We start from the raw sequence: 20,006 nt of genomic DNA on the forward strand, positions 1-20,006 counted from the left end.
CCACTCTTAAGTGCTGGCTGTAGCCTGCTCTCAGCAAGAGCCACGTAGCCTGGCAACACCAGAAGCAGACGCCTGGCGCGGCAGAGACAGTGGATGGCTCTGCCGTCCTCGGTCCTTACAGTTCTCAGCTCTCCTTCAGGAGAGGTCCTGAAGAAAAACTTGACTCATGGGGTAAATGAATGAGCCTCTGCTCAGGGGTCAGAGAAGACAGACCTACCCCGCTTAGAAGGCGTTGGGACCCCTCCTGCTGGGTCTCCACCAAGACCTAGAGTGGCAATGTCCCCTTTCTCGGGCTTTGCTCATTTTCCCTAAGGAAGTAATGAAAAGGGGGGCTGGCCACCTGGTTTTCCACTTATGGTCACTTTGGGTACCCCAGAGATTCACACCACCAAAATTCTCTTTCCTTAACACCAACCTCATTGTGTCTTCCTTCTCTGTCGTCATGCTCTGGGGCAGGTGTCCCTGGACTTCTATTTCCAGTGAGGCCTTGAACTGGGAGCTGTGGTCAGGTTTAGACTCAGAAGGCAGCACAGTACAGAAGTGAGGGACACCTGTGTGTCCCTGCAGAAGGACGGCAGTTGCTCGTTTGTCATACTCAGTCTGACTTCAGTAGGTGGTGGCAATGGCGTAAGAGGCTTGGGCGAAGGGGAAGACACGACACAGCAGGTTGGGATGGGTACCCATAAAGGGTTTGCAGGCCAGGGAAAGGAGTCCTCGGACTATGCAGGTGCCTCTGAGAGCCATAACTGGCTTGAGGTATTGCTCTCCATTCTGCAATGCAAAACCACCTCACAGCCTCTGAAAGCCAGTCCGCATTACCTTCTACCATTTCCTTATGCTCCAGTCATTTGGAAAACAGACTCCTTTTAAGAAGTTGCCAGGATTTTTCTTGGCTTTTATTAGCATGTGTTAAAATCATATTATCCAAACACTACCAGAAGAACACATATTGTTCTGAATAAAGTGCTTAAGGAAAAAAAATGCAACTTATTAAATTGGACATTCTTTTCTAGTTTATAAATTTTGGGTTACAATCAGGGCACAAAGGAGAAACAGAATGCAGTATTAGAGCGAGAAGCTTCAGTAAGAACTTGGGTGCAGACATAAGACCATGTCCCATTTCCCCCATTTCCTTGCTGACCAAACACTGCACCTGCATAAAGCAGCAAACAGCTTTGTTTTAATAAATACATTTCCCTTCATTCAAATCAGAAAAGTTAATTATAGTAAAGCACTTTTTATGTGACCATTGCTTATACCCACAGGCAAGATTTATCCACAGAGTTCAAGGCGTCTTCAGCCCTTTCATGCTATTTGGGTTTGAGATTGTCTCAGCAACGTACTATTGGTTTCTTTGTATGCACTGGTACTTTCTAAAACTGACGCTGTAGCATTTGTTACAAATGCTACCCAAGGGTACAGTCTCAGCACCAGAAGTAGCAATGAGCGGGCCCTCATAAGGCTTCCTTCCAGTAAACTAGGTTTCCTTTGAGCTAGTTTTCCCATATTAGCACTCTAGACACCTGCACAAAACCCAAGTTCTGTGTGACAGCTTTCAAATCAGTGATGTTCGGGGGGACGACAAAACAAAACAAAAACCTTGGAAATCTCTGTGTTTGCATCTCGGGTGGTCATATGGAGAACAGGAAACATTGCATTAAATACATTTAAAAACATTCATTTGCAATAAACCATATTTAAGTCTCCCAAGGAAGGTGTAGGCTGGTGACAGAGCAGCTTGCAGGTGAGTGGCTGATGGGAAGGTGTGGACCCCGGCAGTTGCACACACGCACTGCAAGCTTAGGACCACAGACCTCACACCAGTCTGCCATGCTCTGGCCTCCTTCTAATAAAAGGAAAGGAAGACTGGTTCTACCTCTGTTGAGTTCACCTTGAAGGGACCAGAAGTTAGAGCAGATGCCAAAAAATAATAAAATAATGAAAATAAAAGTAAGAAGTCATCTTCAGTAATCCCGGGGAGAATCCCTTCCCTTCCCTCAACGTTTCGTATTTTAGCTTCATTCAGGAAAAGACTTCCATCTCATTCTAGGAGAGCACAACACACCAGGCATCCCCAGCTACTGTGTGGCCTCGCTGGGATGGTCAAGAAGAGGCTTTCTGGAATTAGAAGGAAGCTGCTCCTATCTTGCTGTTTCTTTCTAGGATTGTTTGCAGAACAAGCTGGTCTCACAGTAAAATCCGCTGCCGCAGGAAGCACAAAGTGATCTGGCTTGTTTTCAGGAGGGGTGACCTGCTCTCCAGGTCTGTTTCTAAACCCTGCCAGATACTGCTACACTAAAGACAGGATTTAGGGGAGCTGGGAGGCTCTCGGTCCCCACCTGTCAAAGGCAGCCCACCTGGTCCTCCCTAGGCTTCCACTATCAGTAGTTCTATCTCCCTTTGACATTTCAAAGACCCTAGTGGCTCTGTTGCCTCACTTCTCCATTCCACTGTCCTTCTGACTTGGAAGCCTGAGAGCTTATCAAATTAGGCTGAAAAAAAAAAACAAAACAAGAACAACAAAAAACTGTACCTGCTAATATTAACGGCAGTAAGAGGCTAGCTTACTATCTGCACAGCACCATGTACAGCGCCTGTTATTCAGGCGAACTGTAGCCAACTTTGTCTTTGTCTTTTTTTCTTTTTTTGTTTGTTTTTATAAAGAAAATCTATGTAAGTTGAGGTTCAGAAATGCATATATTTTTTTACTTACAAATATTCATCTGACCAAAATTCAACATAACTTTTATGGAACACTAAAACAATTGTTTTGCTTTTAAAATAACATTTCATTCAAACTGTATATAATTCAGTAAAGTTTTTTTTTTTTTTTTATACAGCAAGCAATGCTTAAACCCTGGAAAATCTGTAGAAAAGAGATTTTCACACAAAATAAGAAAAGAAAAATCTGAGGTATCCTTCACCCACACAGCCATTCAAACTCTCATGTACACACACACACGTGCACACACACATTCAGACACACACACAGACACACACACACCCACACACACCATTCTTGCTCACAAAGTGGCTGCAGCATAGGCAAAAAATTGTAGGTCCAAAGGAAAATGATTGATTGTTCTAATAAAGAGTCCAGGTAGCTCAGAAACAAAACAAAACAAAACACAACAATCCTCTGAGGAAATTACTACCTCAAAAAAATGTTCTCAAGATGAATTTGAGATCTAAGTCTACTAAACTGCTTTGCAAAACAGCTCCCTGCAGTCCAAGGTGACGTGTGCAAATAGAAGGAGTCAAATGAGGCTAGCTCCTGCACTTCCTTAAACAAAGGTGGGGGTGCTCGCAGGTGCCCGGGCTCCCAGTCATGCCAGGTACTGCTGCAGCGCCGTCTTTGCCCTGAAATCACAAAGTTCCCGTTAGCCACCATCTCACAACTGGAACTGAGGAGAGTATCTTCGTGACTAATGGTAGTTAGGAGGGAGCTGGGCTGAGCCCAGCTGAGCACCTACCTTATGGGGTCAGCATGGTCTGCAAGAGCTAGTTCCAGGATAGCTAGGGCTGTTACACAGAGATAACAGCTATCATCAGCAGACATCCCCCTGGGGTTCTCTTGGACAGCTCTACGGTGTTCCTACAGTTGAGATGGTCTGGAATCCTGACTTGTTCTTACTGCTGTGGGCATGTTATGTAGCAATGCCTAGGTCTAGGGAGGACACTGGGAAGCTGACAAAAGGGGAAGGTGCTGAGGTACCTGAAAGGGGGCCAAGAGCCTGTCAGGTGAAGCTGCCTCCTGGTTCAAAGGCCTCAGGACTATGAAGGTTAAAGTTTGGCAGACTACAAAGAAGAAAGAACTGTGGGGTTAGGCAGTCTGTCTTTAGAAATGGTCTCCCTGCCTAGCTTAAAAGAAAAAGCCAAAACTGGTAGTTGCTATTAGCTAATCAAAGCGGTACAATGATAAAGTGGACTCAATTGCAGCTACTACTATAAAGTCAAAGGTAGAGTCTTACGAGTTTTTTTTTTTAATTTGTTTTTTATTTTTATTTTATTTTTTTCGAGACAGGATATCTCTGTGTAACAGTCCTATCTATCCTGGAACTAGCTCTTGTAGACCACGCTGGCCTCGAACTCACAGAGATCCGCCTGCCTCTACCTCCTGAATGCTGGGATTAAAGGCATGCGCCAGCATTGCCCGACAGTTTTTGTTTGTTTTTCCATGTGTGTTTGACACAAAGTCACTGTCTCTGGAGTCTTAGTTGGCCTAGAACTCACTATGTAGCCTGTTCTGGCCTTGAACTGGCAATGATCCTCCTGTGCATGCCCCCCACCCCCAGTGCTGAGATTACATGCAAAGTTCAAGAATTACCTTGTTTAGTTGACAGACTTTAATGTGCCAGGTCATCCTGTACACAGAGTCTATAAAACTATTAATTCAGCCCATGTGGTGGTGTGTATCTGTAACAGCACTAGAGACATGAGCAGGAGAAGGATCATGAGTTCCAGGGCAGCCTGCGCTACAGGGTGAGACACTGATCTCTCACCAAAATGACAAGGGAACCTGCTGCTTCAACTGTCAGATCTTTCTAGACCTAGTAGGCTGTTTGATTCCTAGGGGGCTCCAGAGAGTGTGCTCATTGTGTTTAGACTTCCTGTTATCTAAGGAGTCTTTCAGGACAGACAGGCTGAGTAGCTCACTCCTTTTTTCTTCCCAAAGGCAGGTTCTTGCCACATAAATCAGCTTGCACTGCAGCAAGGCTGATCTCAAATTCACGGTCCTCTTCTCAGCTTCCTGGGTGCTGAGGTCACAGGTGAGCACCCCAGCCCCAGATAGCTACCTTTTCTTTTTAAAAGGGGTTTGCGTGTACAACGTGGAAACCCAAAACATATGCCACACAAATTTGGAGACACAGCACCAGACTGGCCTAAAGCAATACAGGCCAGAACCCACACCTATCCCAGTTCATGTTCATCAAGTCTGTTTTTGAACTTGAGATCCCCCAAAGACAATTTTAAGTAGGTTTTTTCTTCCAAGCAAATCTGAGCAAAACTCCCAATTAGCAGCCCGGCTCTCAGTGAGAGCCAGCAGTCACGGAGGGAAGGTAGAGATTCCAACCTGCAGCTGACCTCACTTACATTTGGTTCTCTGCTCATCTGATTGGCACCTGGGGCTACAAATTACTCAGACTTATCTAATTTACAGGACAATAAGCTTCAGGGAGGCAGAAGCCCAGTCTCCTCTGTATGCTTTGGGAGTTTAGAATCACTAGACAAAATAACTAAGACAGCATGAATGTTCTACAGGTACTATGGGAGCAGAGAAGGTGCTGGCATGGTCGCTGAGGGAGTTTGGAAGAATAACTGTCACTGGGCATGTCTCCTCTTTGTTTGCCTATCTGCCTACCCTACTCGTTGTTCCTTCTGCTCTCTGGTGGAATCTTCTCACCTGCCATAACTGGTGACAGGTCTTGGATCTCAGTTCTTAGCACTTCCCTTCCATCTCGTTCTTAACTCTCTCCTTCAATGACTTTCTCCAGCTCCATCTGAACACCATTCAAATCTACACCAGTCACATTTCCCTGAGTCCTTGGATATCAAACATGCACCCTACAGTTGGCATATCCAGGCAGGAATTCAATTCCCTCCATCTACGGAATTCCTCTGTCTATCCACCTAATTCCCCAAATCCATGTCATCTTGGTGCCCTCTACTTCGTTGTTCAGGGTCAAACCTAGACACCTTCCTTTGCTCTTGTTCTAAGACTTCATGTCCTGCAGACTTGCTCTTGTCTCCTTCCCTCAAGGCTCTCTAAAAGCTGAAGTCCTTATTACCACAGGGTCCTTCCTCAGAGCCTCCTGAAGAGCCTGGAAGGCTCTCAGAGATCTGTTGGGTTTGGCCCCTCTCCCTGTGATCATTCCCCTTCATGATTCTATTGCTCTTCTTGTGCATCTGCCCTTCAGGATATGAAATTCTCCCCTGTACCTCATGGCCTTTTGACTAACTGGGCTCCCTGCCTGGAATAGTCTCCCTCTAAATTGTGTATAGCACTTTTCAACCAGGCCTATGATGAGCCACCACATCCTCAGGCACCTTTTCTAACTATACGATATGAGAGAAATGTTCTTTATTTTTTATGTCCCCTGCCATCACTGGATATATATCTATTTGTTCATAGTATCTGGCTTTTGTACTAGGATCTAAGTTGCACATGAGCAAGGACTTCAAGTTATTCACCCCTTTTATAATTTATACCTAACAGCGAAGTTACTGGAATATAGAGTGGGTAATTTTTGAAAACACTGAACAAAGGAGACATGAAGGGGAGACATCTAAGGTGGCAAATCATATGGGACAGAATGTGTAATGCCTGAAGGAATGACAACATTATGGGGTGGGCACGAGATAGGTATGGGTGTGAAAGGCAGAAAGCATGAGGGCTTCTAAACTATCTCAACATGTAGAGAGTAAGAACAGATGATCCTAGCTGTTCACTCTCACAAGTGAGGCTGTTATAAGGGAGTATAGGAAAAGCATCTTTTGGTGGGTGGCGGGGACAGGAACAGGAAAAGCATCTCTTAGTTGGCTGGATTTCTATTTCTCTTACCCCTCCTTGAGACTGAGGCCCCTGTTGCAATGGCATAAGGCAGAGCTCAGTGAAGCTATGAGCCAATGAGTGTTTCACTGTTAGTCTCTGTACTTCCCTAAAGAAGCCACATGCATTTCTACTGTAATAGTCAAGGGAATGTAGGGAGTCACCACTGGACCCTCTTCAGATAACCACTAAGATGGCTCAAACTCATGTTCATGCTGAATAAGATGAGTGTTTACGTCTCAACTGTCTCCGCTGGATAAAGGTGCTTGCTGTTAAGCATGACGACGGGCGTTTGACCACCATCTCTACACCCACATGATGGAAGAAGAGACCCAAACAAGTTGTCCTCTGACTGCCACATATGTGCCATGGCACACCCGCATACACAACCATAGTATGTATATAAATAAATGTAAAAAAATCAAATGTCACTGCTAGTTCACAGTTAAAAATGAAATACAAACAACCCAAAACATCAAAAGGCTGGCTGACTGGGTTACTAAAACAGCTCAAGCCTTTCACAACAGAACTGAGGGGGGCCCAAAGCAAGGCCCTTTATGTCAATACTCACTTGTCACAAAGGTTTGAGTCTGGCGACTGACTCAGTTTGTGTAGAATATCTACAATGCCCATGTCTCGTAATTTATCCTGGCGCTCCTGGGAACCTAAAAGATTGAAACTACTAGGTTACTGGACGTGGTGCAGGCCACCGCTCTCCTCCAGCTTCACCACAGCCACTCACTCCAACCCTTCTGTTCTCTGCCTCCCCCAGGGAGCTGGAGTCCTTCACGCCAGAACTTTCTCACAGCCTCCTACCTGGCTTCTCTGCCTCCTGAACCCCACTTCCATCAACTCCACCCTGGATTCTGCTGATAAGTTAATTCTTTTTTTTTTTTTTAAAAAAAAAAAAGATTTATTTATTTAGCCTGCATGCCTGCACACACCCCAGAAGAGAGCACCAGATCTCATTATAGATGGCTGTGAGCCACCATGTGGTTGCCAGGAACTGAACTCAGGACCTCTGGAAGAGCAGCCAGTGCTCTTAACCTCTGAGCCATCTCTCCAGCCTGATAAGTTAATTCTTGCATGGACTCGGAGTCAGTGACATTCTTCCCCTTGCACAAGACCCTGTGCCACTAGGAAGCAGCTTTTAAGGACAAGCCAACAGTCTCTAGCATGCCTTGGTCCTCCTTTTCCACTCCTTGCTGCCTCTGTGATAGCGCACATGACATTTCTAATCTCATACTGCTCTGACTTCCAATTAGACTACCACTAGCCTGAAGCCTGGCTTTGGTGTCCTGGGTCACATACATCTCTTAGTATCAAGGCCTGTGGGTTAAATCTGGCTTTGCTTCCTTGTTCTGAATGCAAAGTACATGAAGCTCCCTGGAGCTTCTTCCCCACTAAACAGCCTAGTGACTTGTTCATGCACCACCCTCTCTACACCCAGTGACCCAGACTCTCTAGGGCCAGGTTCCAGAAACCGTACTCATAGGCTTTCCCAGCTGACTTTAATGCAGCCAACCTGGAGCTGAGGTGCTCTCTGCAGTCTGACTCCTGCCTTGGTTACATAAAGAGAAACCCAGGAAGCACGAAGAACCATCCATTCCTAGAGCCTGCTTCTGATTTAAACTGGCTTGGTGCAAAAATGGATTATGGAGCTTAGGTGAAAACCTTTCACTCAAGAAGGTTCATCATCAAGAAGGTCCCTGCACCGCCTCGCCATGGCCCTCAGGGACATTATGTTATCTGAATAGTCTCTACATGTGCATCCTCAGCACAGAATGAAAGGCCCAACATGGGATCATCTTCCCTCTCATCTTCTTCTAAGGCAACTCAGTGCCCTCTTCACCAGTTCTCTCAAAGGTAGGGACTAGTGCTTCCTTCTCATACTTACCCCTATAATCTAGTACCAGGATAGCTTGAAGTGTGGGGGTGGGGCCACATCTTAGGTTAATACTATTGATTCTCACAGCAAGCTGTTTCTGTGATATTAGGAACCAGCTAGGTCAAGTGTGTGGGGTTTCTGCTTTCCCTGTGTAAACATTTCCTTCCAAAATTTTCTTTGGGACAAACCTCACCAATATCTTACCTTCCTCTTCATTCCATATGAGGTTTGATATACAAAACATAGCGGCAAGCTGCAGTTTGACATGTGAGTGACCCTAGTGATGTAGAAAAGGAATAAAAATCAAGATGGGGTAATTTCACAGCACATCATTTTTCTCGTGATAGGTAATTCCAAGAGCCCACAGTTCTGAGTCACAGGCCACAAACCTGAGGAGCTATAAAGTTAACATTAAAGAGGGTAAAGGTCAGGCTAAAAGCATAGGAAGTGGTGGGAAATCTCACCAACTGAAGAGTGCAACCCTTGCCAAAAGATGAAAATTTAAAAATCATCCAGTGGTCAAACGAAACAGCTGAGGCTACGGGTGAGAAGTTTGTGCTTTGAAGCATGTGCCCAGAAACAAAGGTACCTAACAGCTCTATGCGTCAACTTGCCTGTGCTCTCTCTCTTAAGTTACTGGCAGCAAGGACCTGGGCACCTAACATGTCTATGCTCTCAGACAGCCCATTCTCTCAGTCACTGCAGTGATGAACTGATGTAGACTTCATATTAGTTCTTCAGCTACTATCCTGCTCAAGTAGTCCAGTTAAATTCCTCTGGGATAGGAAAGGAAGCTGTGGTGAGGAGGTTCATGAACAATCAGATTTATGCACACTTTATAGTTTATTCTCTTTAATCCCAGCACTTGGAAGGCAGAGGCAGGCAGATCTCTGAGTTTGAGAATAGACTGGTCTACAAAGTGAGTTCCAGGACAGCCAAGGTTATACAGAGAAAACCTATCTCAAAAATCAAAAAACAAACAAACAAACAAGGGCCTTAAGTAATTAATGTACATCTGAACACCAACTGCATGGTATGCTTAAGGATTTCTGGAAGGCTAAGGTGGACTTCACTGCAGGCGCAGGCAGGACTACAGATTTACCAAAACAAAAACAAAAACAAACAAACAAAAAAACCCAAAGAACTAGGCACGGTTTCCTTCACCAGAAATTTTGGTGGTTCTTCTTTTGCCTGTCAGCGGGTTTAAAGACATACTCAGTGATTCTCAATGTGGGCTCATTAAGCCAGAAGAGAATAAACTTGTCACCCGCTTCCAGCCTCTAGCTAACAGTAAGTAAACTGAAGAAATGGATTTACAGCATTTACTACTAAGGAATTAATTTGGCACTCATTCAATAATAAGGGAAGGTGGAGTGCTATCAACTTAGCTTAGGTGAATATACACAGACAATCTCTTCTAAAGGGGCAACATTCAAACAGAGAGTTAAAGAGAAGGAAGGAGCTAGATGTATAAAAAAATCACAGGGCCAGGCGGTGGTGGCGCACGCCTTTAATCCCAGCACTTGGGAGGCAGAGGCAGGCGGATCTCTGTGAGTTCGAGACCAGCCTGGTCTACAAGAGCTAGTTCCAGGACAGGCTCCAAAACCACAGAGAAACCCTGTCTCGAAAAACCAAAAAATAAATAAATAAATAAATAAATAAATAAATAAATAAATAAATAAAATCACAGGGCTATAGCTCCAAACAGAAAACTTCTTGAGGGGATCTGATGGGTGCACATTCAAAGAGTTTGTAGGCTCTTGTAGGCTAGAGTAGGGACTGCGGGTTCCATTCTGAATCTAGAGGAAGTCCCTGAAGATTTACAAGAGACAAGATTAGACTTACATTTTTAGAGCATCACTTTGGTTGGGGAAATTGGAGTATAGTTCTAAGGCTACCTCTATCATGAAGGCAATCAAACAGAAGAGGCAAGCGCATGGACACCAGTAGAGGCAGCAGCAATTCAAAACTGGTTTTGAGAAAGGGTTCACAGGACATGCTAATCTAGACAACCGTATGGACAGGGATGGAGAAATCAAAGTAGCATCTGATTTGAGCACTGCAGGAGATGGCAGAGGGGGGAGACACGTTAAGTTTAGGAGAGACCGACTTATAAACAGTCCAAAAGGCTGTCGGACAGCACAAAAGAAGATGTTGAGTAGGGCAGGAGGGTACCAAGCCCAGAGTCCTGAAGGGACTTGGATATATCAGGCTTTGGAAACACCTTTAAAAATGACTCAGAGATGAAAAGAAAAACAACGGAAGAGATGAGAGTCTGTTAGGCTAGTGGCTTTCCTCCATTCATATCTAGGAATCACTTAAAAATCTGGGTAACTAAGACATATCCCTGACTTTTTTATTAGATGAGAATCTTGGGAGGGCAAGGAGCTGTGAAGCTCTTTAGGGGGCTCTCTACTGTGCAACCAAAGCTAGGGACAAGCAGCGGCAGGAGAGCAGACAGGAGAGGGGACCGTCTGGGGTATGGTGTCAGGGAAGCCAAGAGGAGGAGATGTTTCCAGGAGGAAACAGCTGGCTGTGTTCATGTCAGCTCTCAGTAGAGAGCACAAGGAAGGAAAAGAACTCTCAGATTGGGCATCGCAGAGGTCATGGTGACCTTCACTGGAATCGCTGCAGTTGAGTGATGAGGATGAAGCCGGATTAAGTAGGTTAGAGTCAATGCGGAGGCAAGAAAGGAGTGAGAATATGCAGAGATGCTTTTAGAAAAGGGGGGTTTTGAATAGCAGTAGGGACACTGGTGTACAAAGATGGTGAAGTTAGGCTCCATCCTTCCAGTGCTGCAGAATGTGCCCAAGGCATGTGCATTGGTGATGGTCTACCACTAAGGGAACTTTCAAAACACAAGACACTATGTGGTAATTGAAAGACAAGGGATTTACCAGTTTAAGAATAGGTTTTTAATCAACAACTACTGAGTAGGTATTGGGCCAGGTGCTGTGGAGGTGCAGATATAAAAGCGTGCACATAACAACTCAATCCTCACTCTGACAGAGACAGTAGATACCCAGAGCTGTATCACTAATGGAATGAGCTGCTCTGAAGAAAACAATGCTACAACACTTGCACAAGAGGGGCCCCAAGATGAAGTATCAGTTCAGCTCAGATCTGAAGGGTGAGGAGGTGGGTAGAGAAGTGTCCCAGGTGGACAAGTCAGAACAGACAAAGGACCTGAGGTAGGAAGGAATGTGATTTCATTTAGGAGCTAGAGGACAGCCATGTAGTGAACAACAGGAGGAGGACAAAATGAATCAGGGACACCGTGAGTCAGGCCACACAGTATGTACCAGAATTTGACTCAAAGGAGCTGGGAGCATCAGGGCATGTGGATCTCATCTTCTTTTTTGTTTGTTTTTTGTTTTTTTCGAGACAGGGTTTCTCTGTAGCTTTGGAGCCTGTCCTGGAACTTCCTTTGTAGACCAGGCTGGCCTCGAACTCACAGAGATCTGCCTGCCTCTGTCTCCCAAGTACTGGGATTAAAGGCGTGCGCCACCAATGCCCGGCGGATCTCATCTTCTGTACAATAAAGAATAAGGCGACAGGAAGCAATAGGGACTGGAGAGTTAAGTTTAAAAGATCAAGCAAAAGTATGAACCTATTCTGGGGAAAAGGGAGGCACAGCTTACTAGGAAATCCATGAAGGGCACAAGATGATTTGTAAACATGAATTTCCCCCAGCTCGTTTCTGCAATTATTAACTATGAAATGCACAGCAAAGAGAAGACAGCTTTGCTGGAGGAAGGATGGGGGAGATGTCCCTCATGGTTGGAATGCTATGGTGAAAATGGACAAAATCAAAGAAGATGGAGGCGCTGTTTGGTGCTAAACTGACAGTGTCCCATGATGACCACATGACATAGCAGTAGGTGGCAAGGCATGTTTAAAAGTAAACATGTCGCTGGGCGGTGGTGGCACACGCCTTTAATCCCAGCACTTGGGAGGCAGAGGCAGGCAGATCTCTGTGAGTTTGAGGCCAGCCTGGTCTACAAGAGCTAGTTCCAGGAAAGGCTCCAAAGCTACAGAGAAACCCTGTCTCAAAAAAACAAACAAACAAACAAAAAAGTAAGCATAGAAGTAAGATACCAGCTGTCTAGAGGACTCACCCACCATGAGATTGAGAGACCTGAGGGAGACAGGACTGAGAACCAGGAGCTCAAGTCTTCAGTTAGAGGGAGGTGGTGGGCAGACAACCAGGGTGGGAGCTGGGTGGTAGTACTAACAGTGCCCACAACACATTTTTAGAAGCTGGGCTTGCTTTTTCTATTTTGGGATAAAACTCTCTGACTCTGTTAGAGTAGTGAGCATTTTTCTACAGTTTGTTTTCAGCTACAATGCTAGAGCCCTTGTCTTCTAATTCTGTAGCCAGGAAGACTAAGGCTTACCATATAATATTTGATTTTCTGTAGGATGTCATCGTTGGTCATGATAAGTTCTTTTGCCGTTGTCCCATCTGCTATGTTGGCTAGGATGCACAGTGTCTGGAAAAGAATAAAGAACGGGGATCAAGAAAGCTCCCTCAGGGAACTAGAGAGATGCTTAGTAGTTAAGAACAAATGGTGCTTCTGCAGAGAAACCAAGTCTGGTTCCCAGCATCCACATGATAGCTCACAACCACCCATAACTCCAGTTCCAGGGGATCCAATGCCCTCTTCTTTCTGTGGGCACCAGGTACACACACAGTGTGCAAACACAGATTCAGGTAAAACATACACATAAAATAAAATTTAAAAATAAAGATTCCAGAAGATCACGGGGATCTCTCATCTGAAGGCGCACAGCTTCTCATGGGTTCTATCATGAACGCTTTGATTCTCATCTCCTGTCATTGCTGTCAACCACAGTAACCATGCCCAAGAGAAAACCTATGTCACACAAACAAGGATTCCAACACTTTGGTGATTTCTTACTGGGCTTTCAGCCATAGTTATGTAAAGGCTGCTGCATCACCACATTAAAGTTATCTTTTCTTAAAAATGTGCTTCCTGTCCATGGCCCAGCAACAGCTAGGATCTGAGCTGATATCTGTGGCTACCATTACCACTGAGAGCTGTGAGGATGCCAGGGGTCTAAACAGACATCTGAGACCATGTTGGTATCTGAGGGCCTTGCTGCTGCAGAGTCATACTGATCTAGGTGGCTTATGCTGCCACTGATAGTGATGTCCGGGCCCAAGCTGCTGGCCATGTCTGGGTCCATGTTCTTACTGCAGCTGGGGTCTGTGAAGTTCATGACCCATGTTGCCACAGGGGGTCATAGAAACCATGCATGTTGAAATCCAACGGTCATGCTGGCCTGGATCTGATGGCACGGGCCTAGGAGAGCTGGTTCTACATCTTACCTAAGGGCAGCCCCAGTGGCCAGACCACATCGATGCCCTCCGGAGTGTGTAGAGGGACTGGTCCTGCAGAATGATAACCACAGGACCCCTGACTCAGGGAGATGACAGGACATCCGAGAGGAGTTTGGGTGAGTGCTCAGTGATGACGGTGTGACAGAGGCCTTTACCAGACCACCACCTCACTGCAACCAACACTTTGTGGGCGGGGCTGATTGCAAAAAGGGTATACGGTGTGTCACACGGCGACACCCAAAGCTAGTAGGATGAATGAAGTGGTGTTGGAAAGACGGAGGCGCAAGGTGGGTTATGTCACTTGTTTTGTTTTCAATTTATTTTTTAGAGTTGGAGGAGTTTCTTGTGTGGGGGATACTGCACGGGAAGTGGGGATATGGAGGGACTGGGAGGTGAGTGAGACTGGGGGAGCATGATGTGAAGACCCAAAGAATCAATAAAGAATTACGTTATATATTTTTTTTAAAAAGTGGTTCCTGGGTAGGAGGAGTGTAAATTAGAGGTTGACTAGCATACGAAGAACCTGGCTGGAGAGACGGCTCAGAGGTTAAGAGCACTGGCTGCTCTTCCAGAGGTCCTGAGTTCAATTCCCAGCAACCACATGGTGGCTCACAACCATCTGTAATTTGATCTGGCTCCCTCTTCTGGCATGCAGACCGAACATTGTGTAATAATAAATAAATAATTAAAAAAAAAAAAAAAGAACCTGGTTAAATCCTGGCACCATTGAACTCCTGCTACTAAAACAACAAATTTTAAAACTCATTTCCAAGAGAAACTCCTGTGACTGGCCCCATCTTATTCAGTGATGCAGCCTCTTTGCTGGAAGTTTCCTAGGAGCTGCAACTTCCCTCCCTTCCTTAGGCCTCTCACTGTAACTTGCTTCCAAGCTTGGTCCAAGCTGGCCTGATGAGGAGACTGGAGGGAGCCTATGCCAGCCAGTGGGACAGTGTATCTTGACAGGGCACTGGCAACTTGAGCTTCTATCCAGTAGAAGAGACTGTTCCTACCAGATGCTCCACTTCTGCCATCAGTACTAAGGTAAAGGACTTTGGCAGGAAAATCAAGACAATGCCAGGTGGAACCCACCATGGGTCCGTCCTCTGCAGGGCATCCAGGTGAGGTCGGAATAAGGCACACACACTCCGACTTTGACACTGTTACATAAACAACTATATTTCACGGAAGCAAAAGGAACCAAGAAAACAAAGGTTGTTGGGTATAATGCAGGCAGGGGCAGCTTCTGGGAGGAAGCGACATGAACCTGAAGCCCAAGAATCAAAGTCAGGTATGAGAGCTGAGGATGGAGCACAGACACAACTTCCTCCAGTCTACACCTTTCTACTGTAGACTTAGGTGAACCAAGACAAGGAAGAAACTACTTTCTTACTCAGGTCCAAGACCTCAAATGCCCTAAGGAACCGGCCTGTGGCTTTATTTCACTCTGCTTAACACATGTCTGTGACTAGATTACTAGGGAGTGAGATCTGAGGTATGAACCAAAGGCTGCCTCTGGGACATAAGAGACACAAGATACAACTTGTATAATCCGGATCATCAAGTGTAGAGTGATGGCTTGTGGAAGATGTGCTGGTATGGGACAAACTATCACATAGTATCCTACGAAGATCAGTAATGATGGACTTGTACTTAAAAACATCTTTCCTTCTTATAAAAAAATGACTAGTGTGTGAATGCCAGAGGACAGCTGTGTGCGGTCAGTTCTCCCCTTCTGCCTTTATGTGGATTCTGGAGATCAAACTCAGACTGTCGGATCTGCGAGGCAAACACCTTTACCCACAGTCTCACAGGCCTCACTGATACGTGTGCATGTGTTTGTGTTTCATATGCAGAGAGGAGAGAGATATCCAAGGCTGACCTCAACCTTGCAGCCATATTCCTGCCTCAACCTTCCAAGTGTTAAGATTAGAGGCAGCTTGGATCTGTACTCTTTTTAGTTTAACTCACAGGGGTAATAAATTAGGAAACAGGTTGTTAACAACTGGCTTCAAGGGATTCAAGTTTGGAACCATAGGAGCAATAGTTGTTCTACCCATATTCTGGTCTCAGTTCAACCAACAGGACAGTGTTATTGCATATAAAAAATGAGTGTCCAATCCTTTCTTTTCTCTCTCTCATTTACTTACTTTTTTTTTTTTTTTTGGCTTTTCGAGACAGGGTTTCCCTGTTTAATAGTCCAAGCTGTCCTAGAACTGTTCTATCGATCAGTTTGGCCTTGAACTAACAGAGATCCGCCTGAGTACTGGGATTAAAGGCGTGCCCCACCGCCACCCGGCTTCTTTTCTCTTCTACTACTCGAGTCTTCCCGTCCGGATCTGTCACACCGCACTCATAGATGCAGGCACGCTGAAATCAGTTGTGAAACACATTCCTTCCTTCCACTTCAGCTTTTCCTTTGTGTTGATTACAGAATGATTTTACAAGCCCTACAAGGTAATACTCCTTAGTGCTAGTGAGTTAATCCCTCCCTAAAGAAGACAAAGCCAAAATGCCAAGAGCAAGGTCAAGCAATGCATAGGGAGGTGGTGGGAGAAGGGAAAAGGGAAGAATACAGAAGAACCATAGATTGGTTCTCTTGTGTTCTTGTTTCCCCATTTCTCCCCAGAAAGGCTCAGTACAGAGCGGGCCAGAGCAGCCTAGTAGGAAATAATGGAAGTGAGGGACTAGGAATGAGAATTTTAAATATTCTCAGGGAAAGGAAGAAATGCAAACATGTTAAGCCTTGCCTTGAAAGAACTGCCCCTCTCTTACCTACTAAAGAATATAAAGAATTATAGAAAGAATATAAAGAAGAATTATAGAAAGAATATAAAGAAGAATTCAGTAAGATAGATGAGGAACTGTGATGTGGGAAGGTCATTGGTTAATTACTAAAGAAACTGCTTGTCCTGATAGGTTAGAACATAGGTGGGTGGAGTAAACAGAACAGAATGCTGGGAGGAAGAGGAAGTGAGGCAGACACCATGCCGCTCCTCTCCAGGGGCTGATGTGATGAAGCAAGCTGCCAGGTCAGACATGCTGAATCTTTCCCGGTAAGACTGGTGCTACACAGATTACTAAATATAGAATTAGCTATTAAGATGCTAGAACTAATGGGCCAAGCAGTGTTTAAAAGAATACAGTTTCCGTGTAATTATTTCAGGGGATAAGCTAGCCAGGTGGCTGGGAACTGGGTGGCAGGAACGCAGCCCAGCTCCTTCTACAGAACTTAATTTTTTGGAGGTTCAGAATAGATCCATGATCCTCAAAAAAACCTTACCATAAATACTTCTATGGACACAAGAAAACCAAAGACATTCAATTAGTTCTTGAGCTAAGTCAGTTCAACATATGAACTAGGCAGCAGACAGATAAAAGCTACAGACACACACATGCATGCCCAAACACACGCATGCATGCCCATACACACACACGCGCGCGCGCGCACGCACACACACACGTACACATGCGCACAACACTTGCATGCATAATCCACTAGCATCAACAACTGAAGATCAACACTAGAAAGCAGAGGCTGGCAAATAATGGCCTGTGAGCCAATCCAACACCTTGTCTAGAGAACAGAAAAACAGTAAAAATGCAACTGAAAACAATCTTTGAAAGATCAATTAAACTGTTCTAGCTAGACTCATCTGTAAGAAAGGCATGGCAACACATGGGACAAGAGAGGAGATGGGCATGGTGGTTTCAATCTTAGTACTTGGGAAACTGAGACAGGAGGACTGCTAAGAGTTTGAGGTCACGCAGGGCTACACGGGAAGTTCTAAGCCAGTCTAAAGTAGAGTAAGACACTGTCTTACCCTTTCCCCCAAAAGACAGGGCGACACTATGGAACACTGCCTGTTTATAAAAGGCAACACGAGAGTGCAATTTCATGGCAATAATCTGAAATCTTAGATGAAGTGAAAAATTCCTTGAAAGACTTATAACACTATAAGAAGAAACAGCCTTGTAAGAGAATGGGAAAAACACAAGGGCCAAAGGGCAAATGTTCCACTAAGACACAAGAAAGAAATAGCATCAGTTCTCCAAAAATTTTTGCAGAAGCTGAAGAGAGACCATCTCCACCTCATCCCCAAAGCCAGCACTCTCCTATAACCAAACAAGATGAAGAATTCATTACAAGAGAGAATTCTTGAGGTCCCGCACTTACACAGATGTGGAGTATGCCTTCCCACAGTTCAGTCAGGGGAGCCCATCACCACACGTAAAGAAAAATACAAAATGACCAAATGTTTTGAATCTTTGAAACCCAGAAACAGACCCATCACATTCATCAGACTTAAAAACGTTTCTCCCAGTGGTGGTGGTGCACACCTTTAATCTCAGCACTTGGAAGGCAGATCTCTGAGTTCAAGGCCAGCCTGGTCTACAGATTGAGTTCAGAACAGCCAGAACTACAGAGAAACCTTGTCTTGAAAAAGCAAAGCAAAGTTTTTTTGTTATTACAATAGGTGCAGAAAAACTGACTGGAAAAAAAACCCAGTATCTATTCATTGATAAGTATTCAATGAACTATATAAAATATTTCTTAATAAAGACGACCTGTCACAAACCTACACTTCTCATAGTCTATAGTGAAAGAGAATGTTTTCTTCTAATACTGGAACAAGGCAAATATGTCCATTCTTACTAGTTCCTATACATCCATTATACTGGGCACTCAAGGTAAACAACAAAACAAAAACAATATGTTAAGCTGTTTTCATTCGCAGATAGAAAATTCTGAGTAACTTACAAAAACGTTTTAAGAGTAAACAATGAAAAAAAATTAATGTTCAAAAATTGCCCATATAATAGCAATGAGTATTTTTATTTTACTGGAAATAAAGATTTTTAAAAATGCCATTCAATTTGCGGGTGAGGTGGCATGGGGCAAAGGGGAAATGGGATGAGAAATATGAGAAGGGGAGGATGGGAGGAGCTCGGAGGATTGGGATGGTTGGGATATAGGAAGGATGGATACGGGAGCAGCGAAGTATATATCCTATCTAAGGGAGCCATCTTAGGGTTGGCAAGAGACTTGACTCTTGAGGGGTTCGCAGGTGTCCAGGAATATGTCCCCAGCTGGTACCTTGGGCAACTAAGGAGAGGGAACCTGAAATGACCCTATCCTATACTGATGAATATCTTGCATATCACCTTAGAACCTTCATCTGGCGATGGATCGAGGTAGAGACAGAGTCTCAATTTGGAGCAACGGTCTGAGCTCTTAAGGTCCAAATGAGGAGCAGAAGGAGGGAGAACATGAGCAAAAAATCAGGACCACGAGGGATGCACCCACCCACTGTGACAGTGGAACTGATTTATTGGGAGCCCACCAAGGCCAGCTGGTCTGGGACTGAATAAGCATGGGTTGATTCCGGACTCTCTGAGCATGGCGGTCAATGAAGACTGATGAGAAGCCAAGGACAATGGCACTAGGTTTCGATCCTAATACATGAACTGGCTTTGTGGGAGCTTAGCCTGTTTGGACGCTCACCTTTCTGGACGTAGATAGAAGGACCTTGGGCTTCCCGCAGGGCAGGGAATTTGGACTGCTCTTCAGTAACGAGAGGGAGGGGGAATGGAGTGGGGGGAGGAGAAGAGGAGTGGGGATAGGGGAAGGGAAGTGGGGGGAGGGCAATATTTGGGAGGAGGGGAGGGAAATGGGAAATGGGGAGCAGGTGGAAATTTTAATTAAAAAAGAATAAAAATAAATAAATAAGTAAAAAAAAAAAAAAAAAAAAAAGAATTGAAACCCAAAGCAAAAAGCACTAGACGATCCACCTGTGGTCATCTCCGCATGACTGGCTGCTCTATTTGCCTTTGGATCTGATCTGAAAGGGGCACTGTTGGGGAAACAGCCGGATAACTGTGCTGTAACAAACACATTTGTTCTGTACAATAAACAGTTATTCAGAGCTCCTACAGAAAAAAAAAAAAAAAAATGCCATTCAAAATTGCTACTTTAATGGTCACATCTTAAAATTTTCTATTTTTTTCTATTGTATTTTAAGTTTTATAATTTTACTCTTTATAAAAGACTTATGAAAACATTTTTATCAAAGGTGTAAGATAAGGTTCAAACTTAATTTTTTGGCTTAAAAAAATGACACTCTTTTCCTACTGAATCTCCTCAATCAGTTATCACCATGATCTATTTCTAAACTTTCCAATTGTTTTTTTTTCTATCTGTTGAC

The 20,006-nt window shown here is 44.6% G+C and overlaps 1 protein-coding gene across 5 annotated transcripts in view; it reads right to left on the reverse strand.

The window, feature by feature from the left end:
- Armc8 (armadillo repeat containing 8) overlaps positions 1-20,006 on the reverse strand; it is a 96,266-nt gene that overhangs the window by 2,602 nt on the left and 73,658 nt on the right. For 2 of the 5 annotated variants that reach the window (XM_057766276.1, XM_057766274.1), the window contains 4 exons: positions 12,836-12,931; positions 8,643-8,715; positions 7,122-7,215; positions 165-3,360 (listed from right to left, as the gene is read on the reverse strand). In XM_057766276.1, the coding sequence (XP_057622259.1) occupies positions 3,327-3,360; positions 7,122-7,215; positions 8,643-8,715; positions 12,836-12,931 (297 nt within the window). In that variant the 3' untranslated portion in view covers positions 165-3,326. Of the gene's footprint in view, positions 1-164; positions 3,361-7,121; positions 7,216-8,642; positions 8,716-12,835; positions 12,932-20,006 lie in introns of those variants that run through there. The other 3 variants (XM_057766275.1, XM_057766273.1, XR_009056964.1) reach the window with 2 other exon arrangements.

Source organism: Chionomys nivalis, chromosome 4 (assembly GCF_950005125.1).
Source record: "Chionomys nivalis chromosome 4, mChiNiv1.1, whole genome shotgun sequence".
NCBI lineage: Eukaryota > Metazoa > Chordata > Mammalia > Rodentia > Cricetidae > Chionomys > Chionomys nivalis.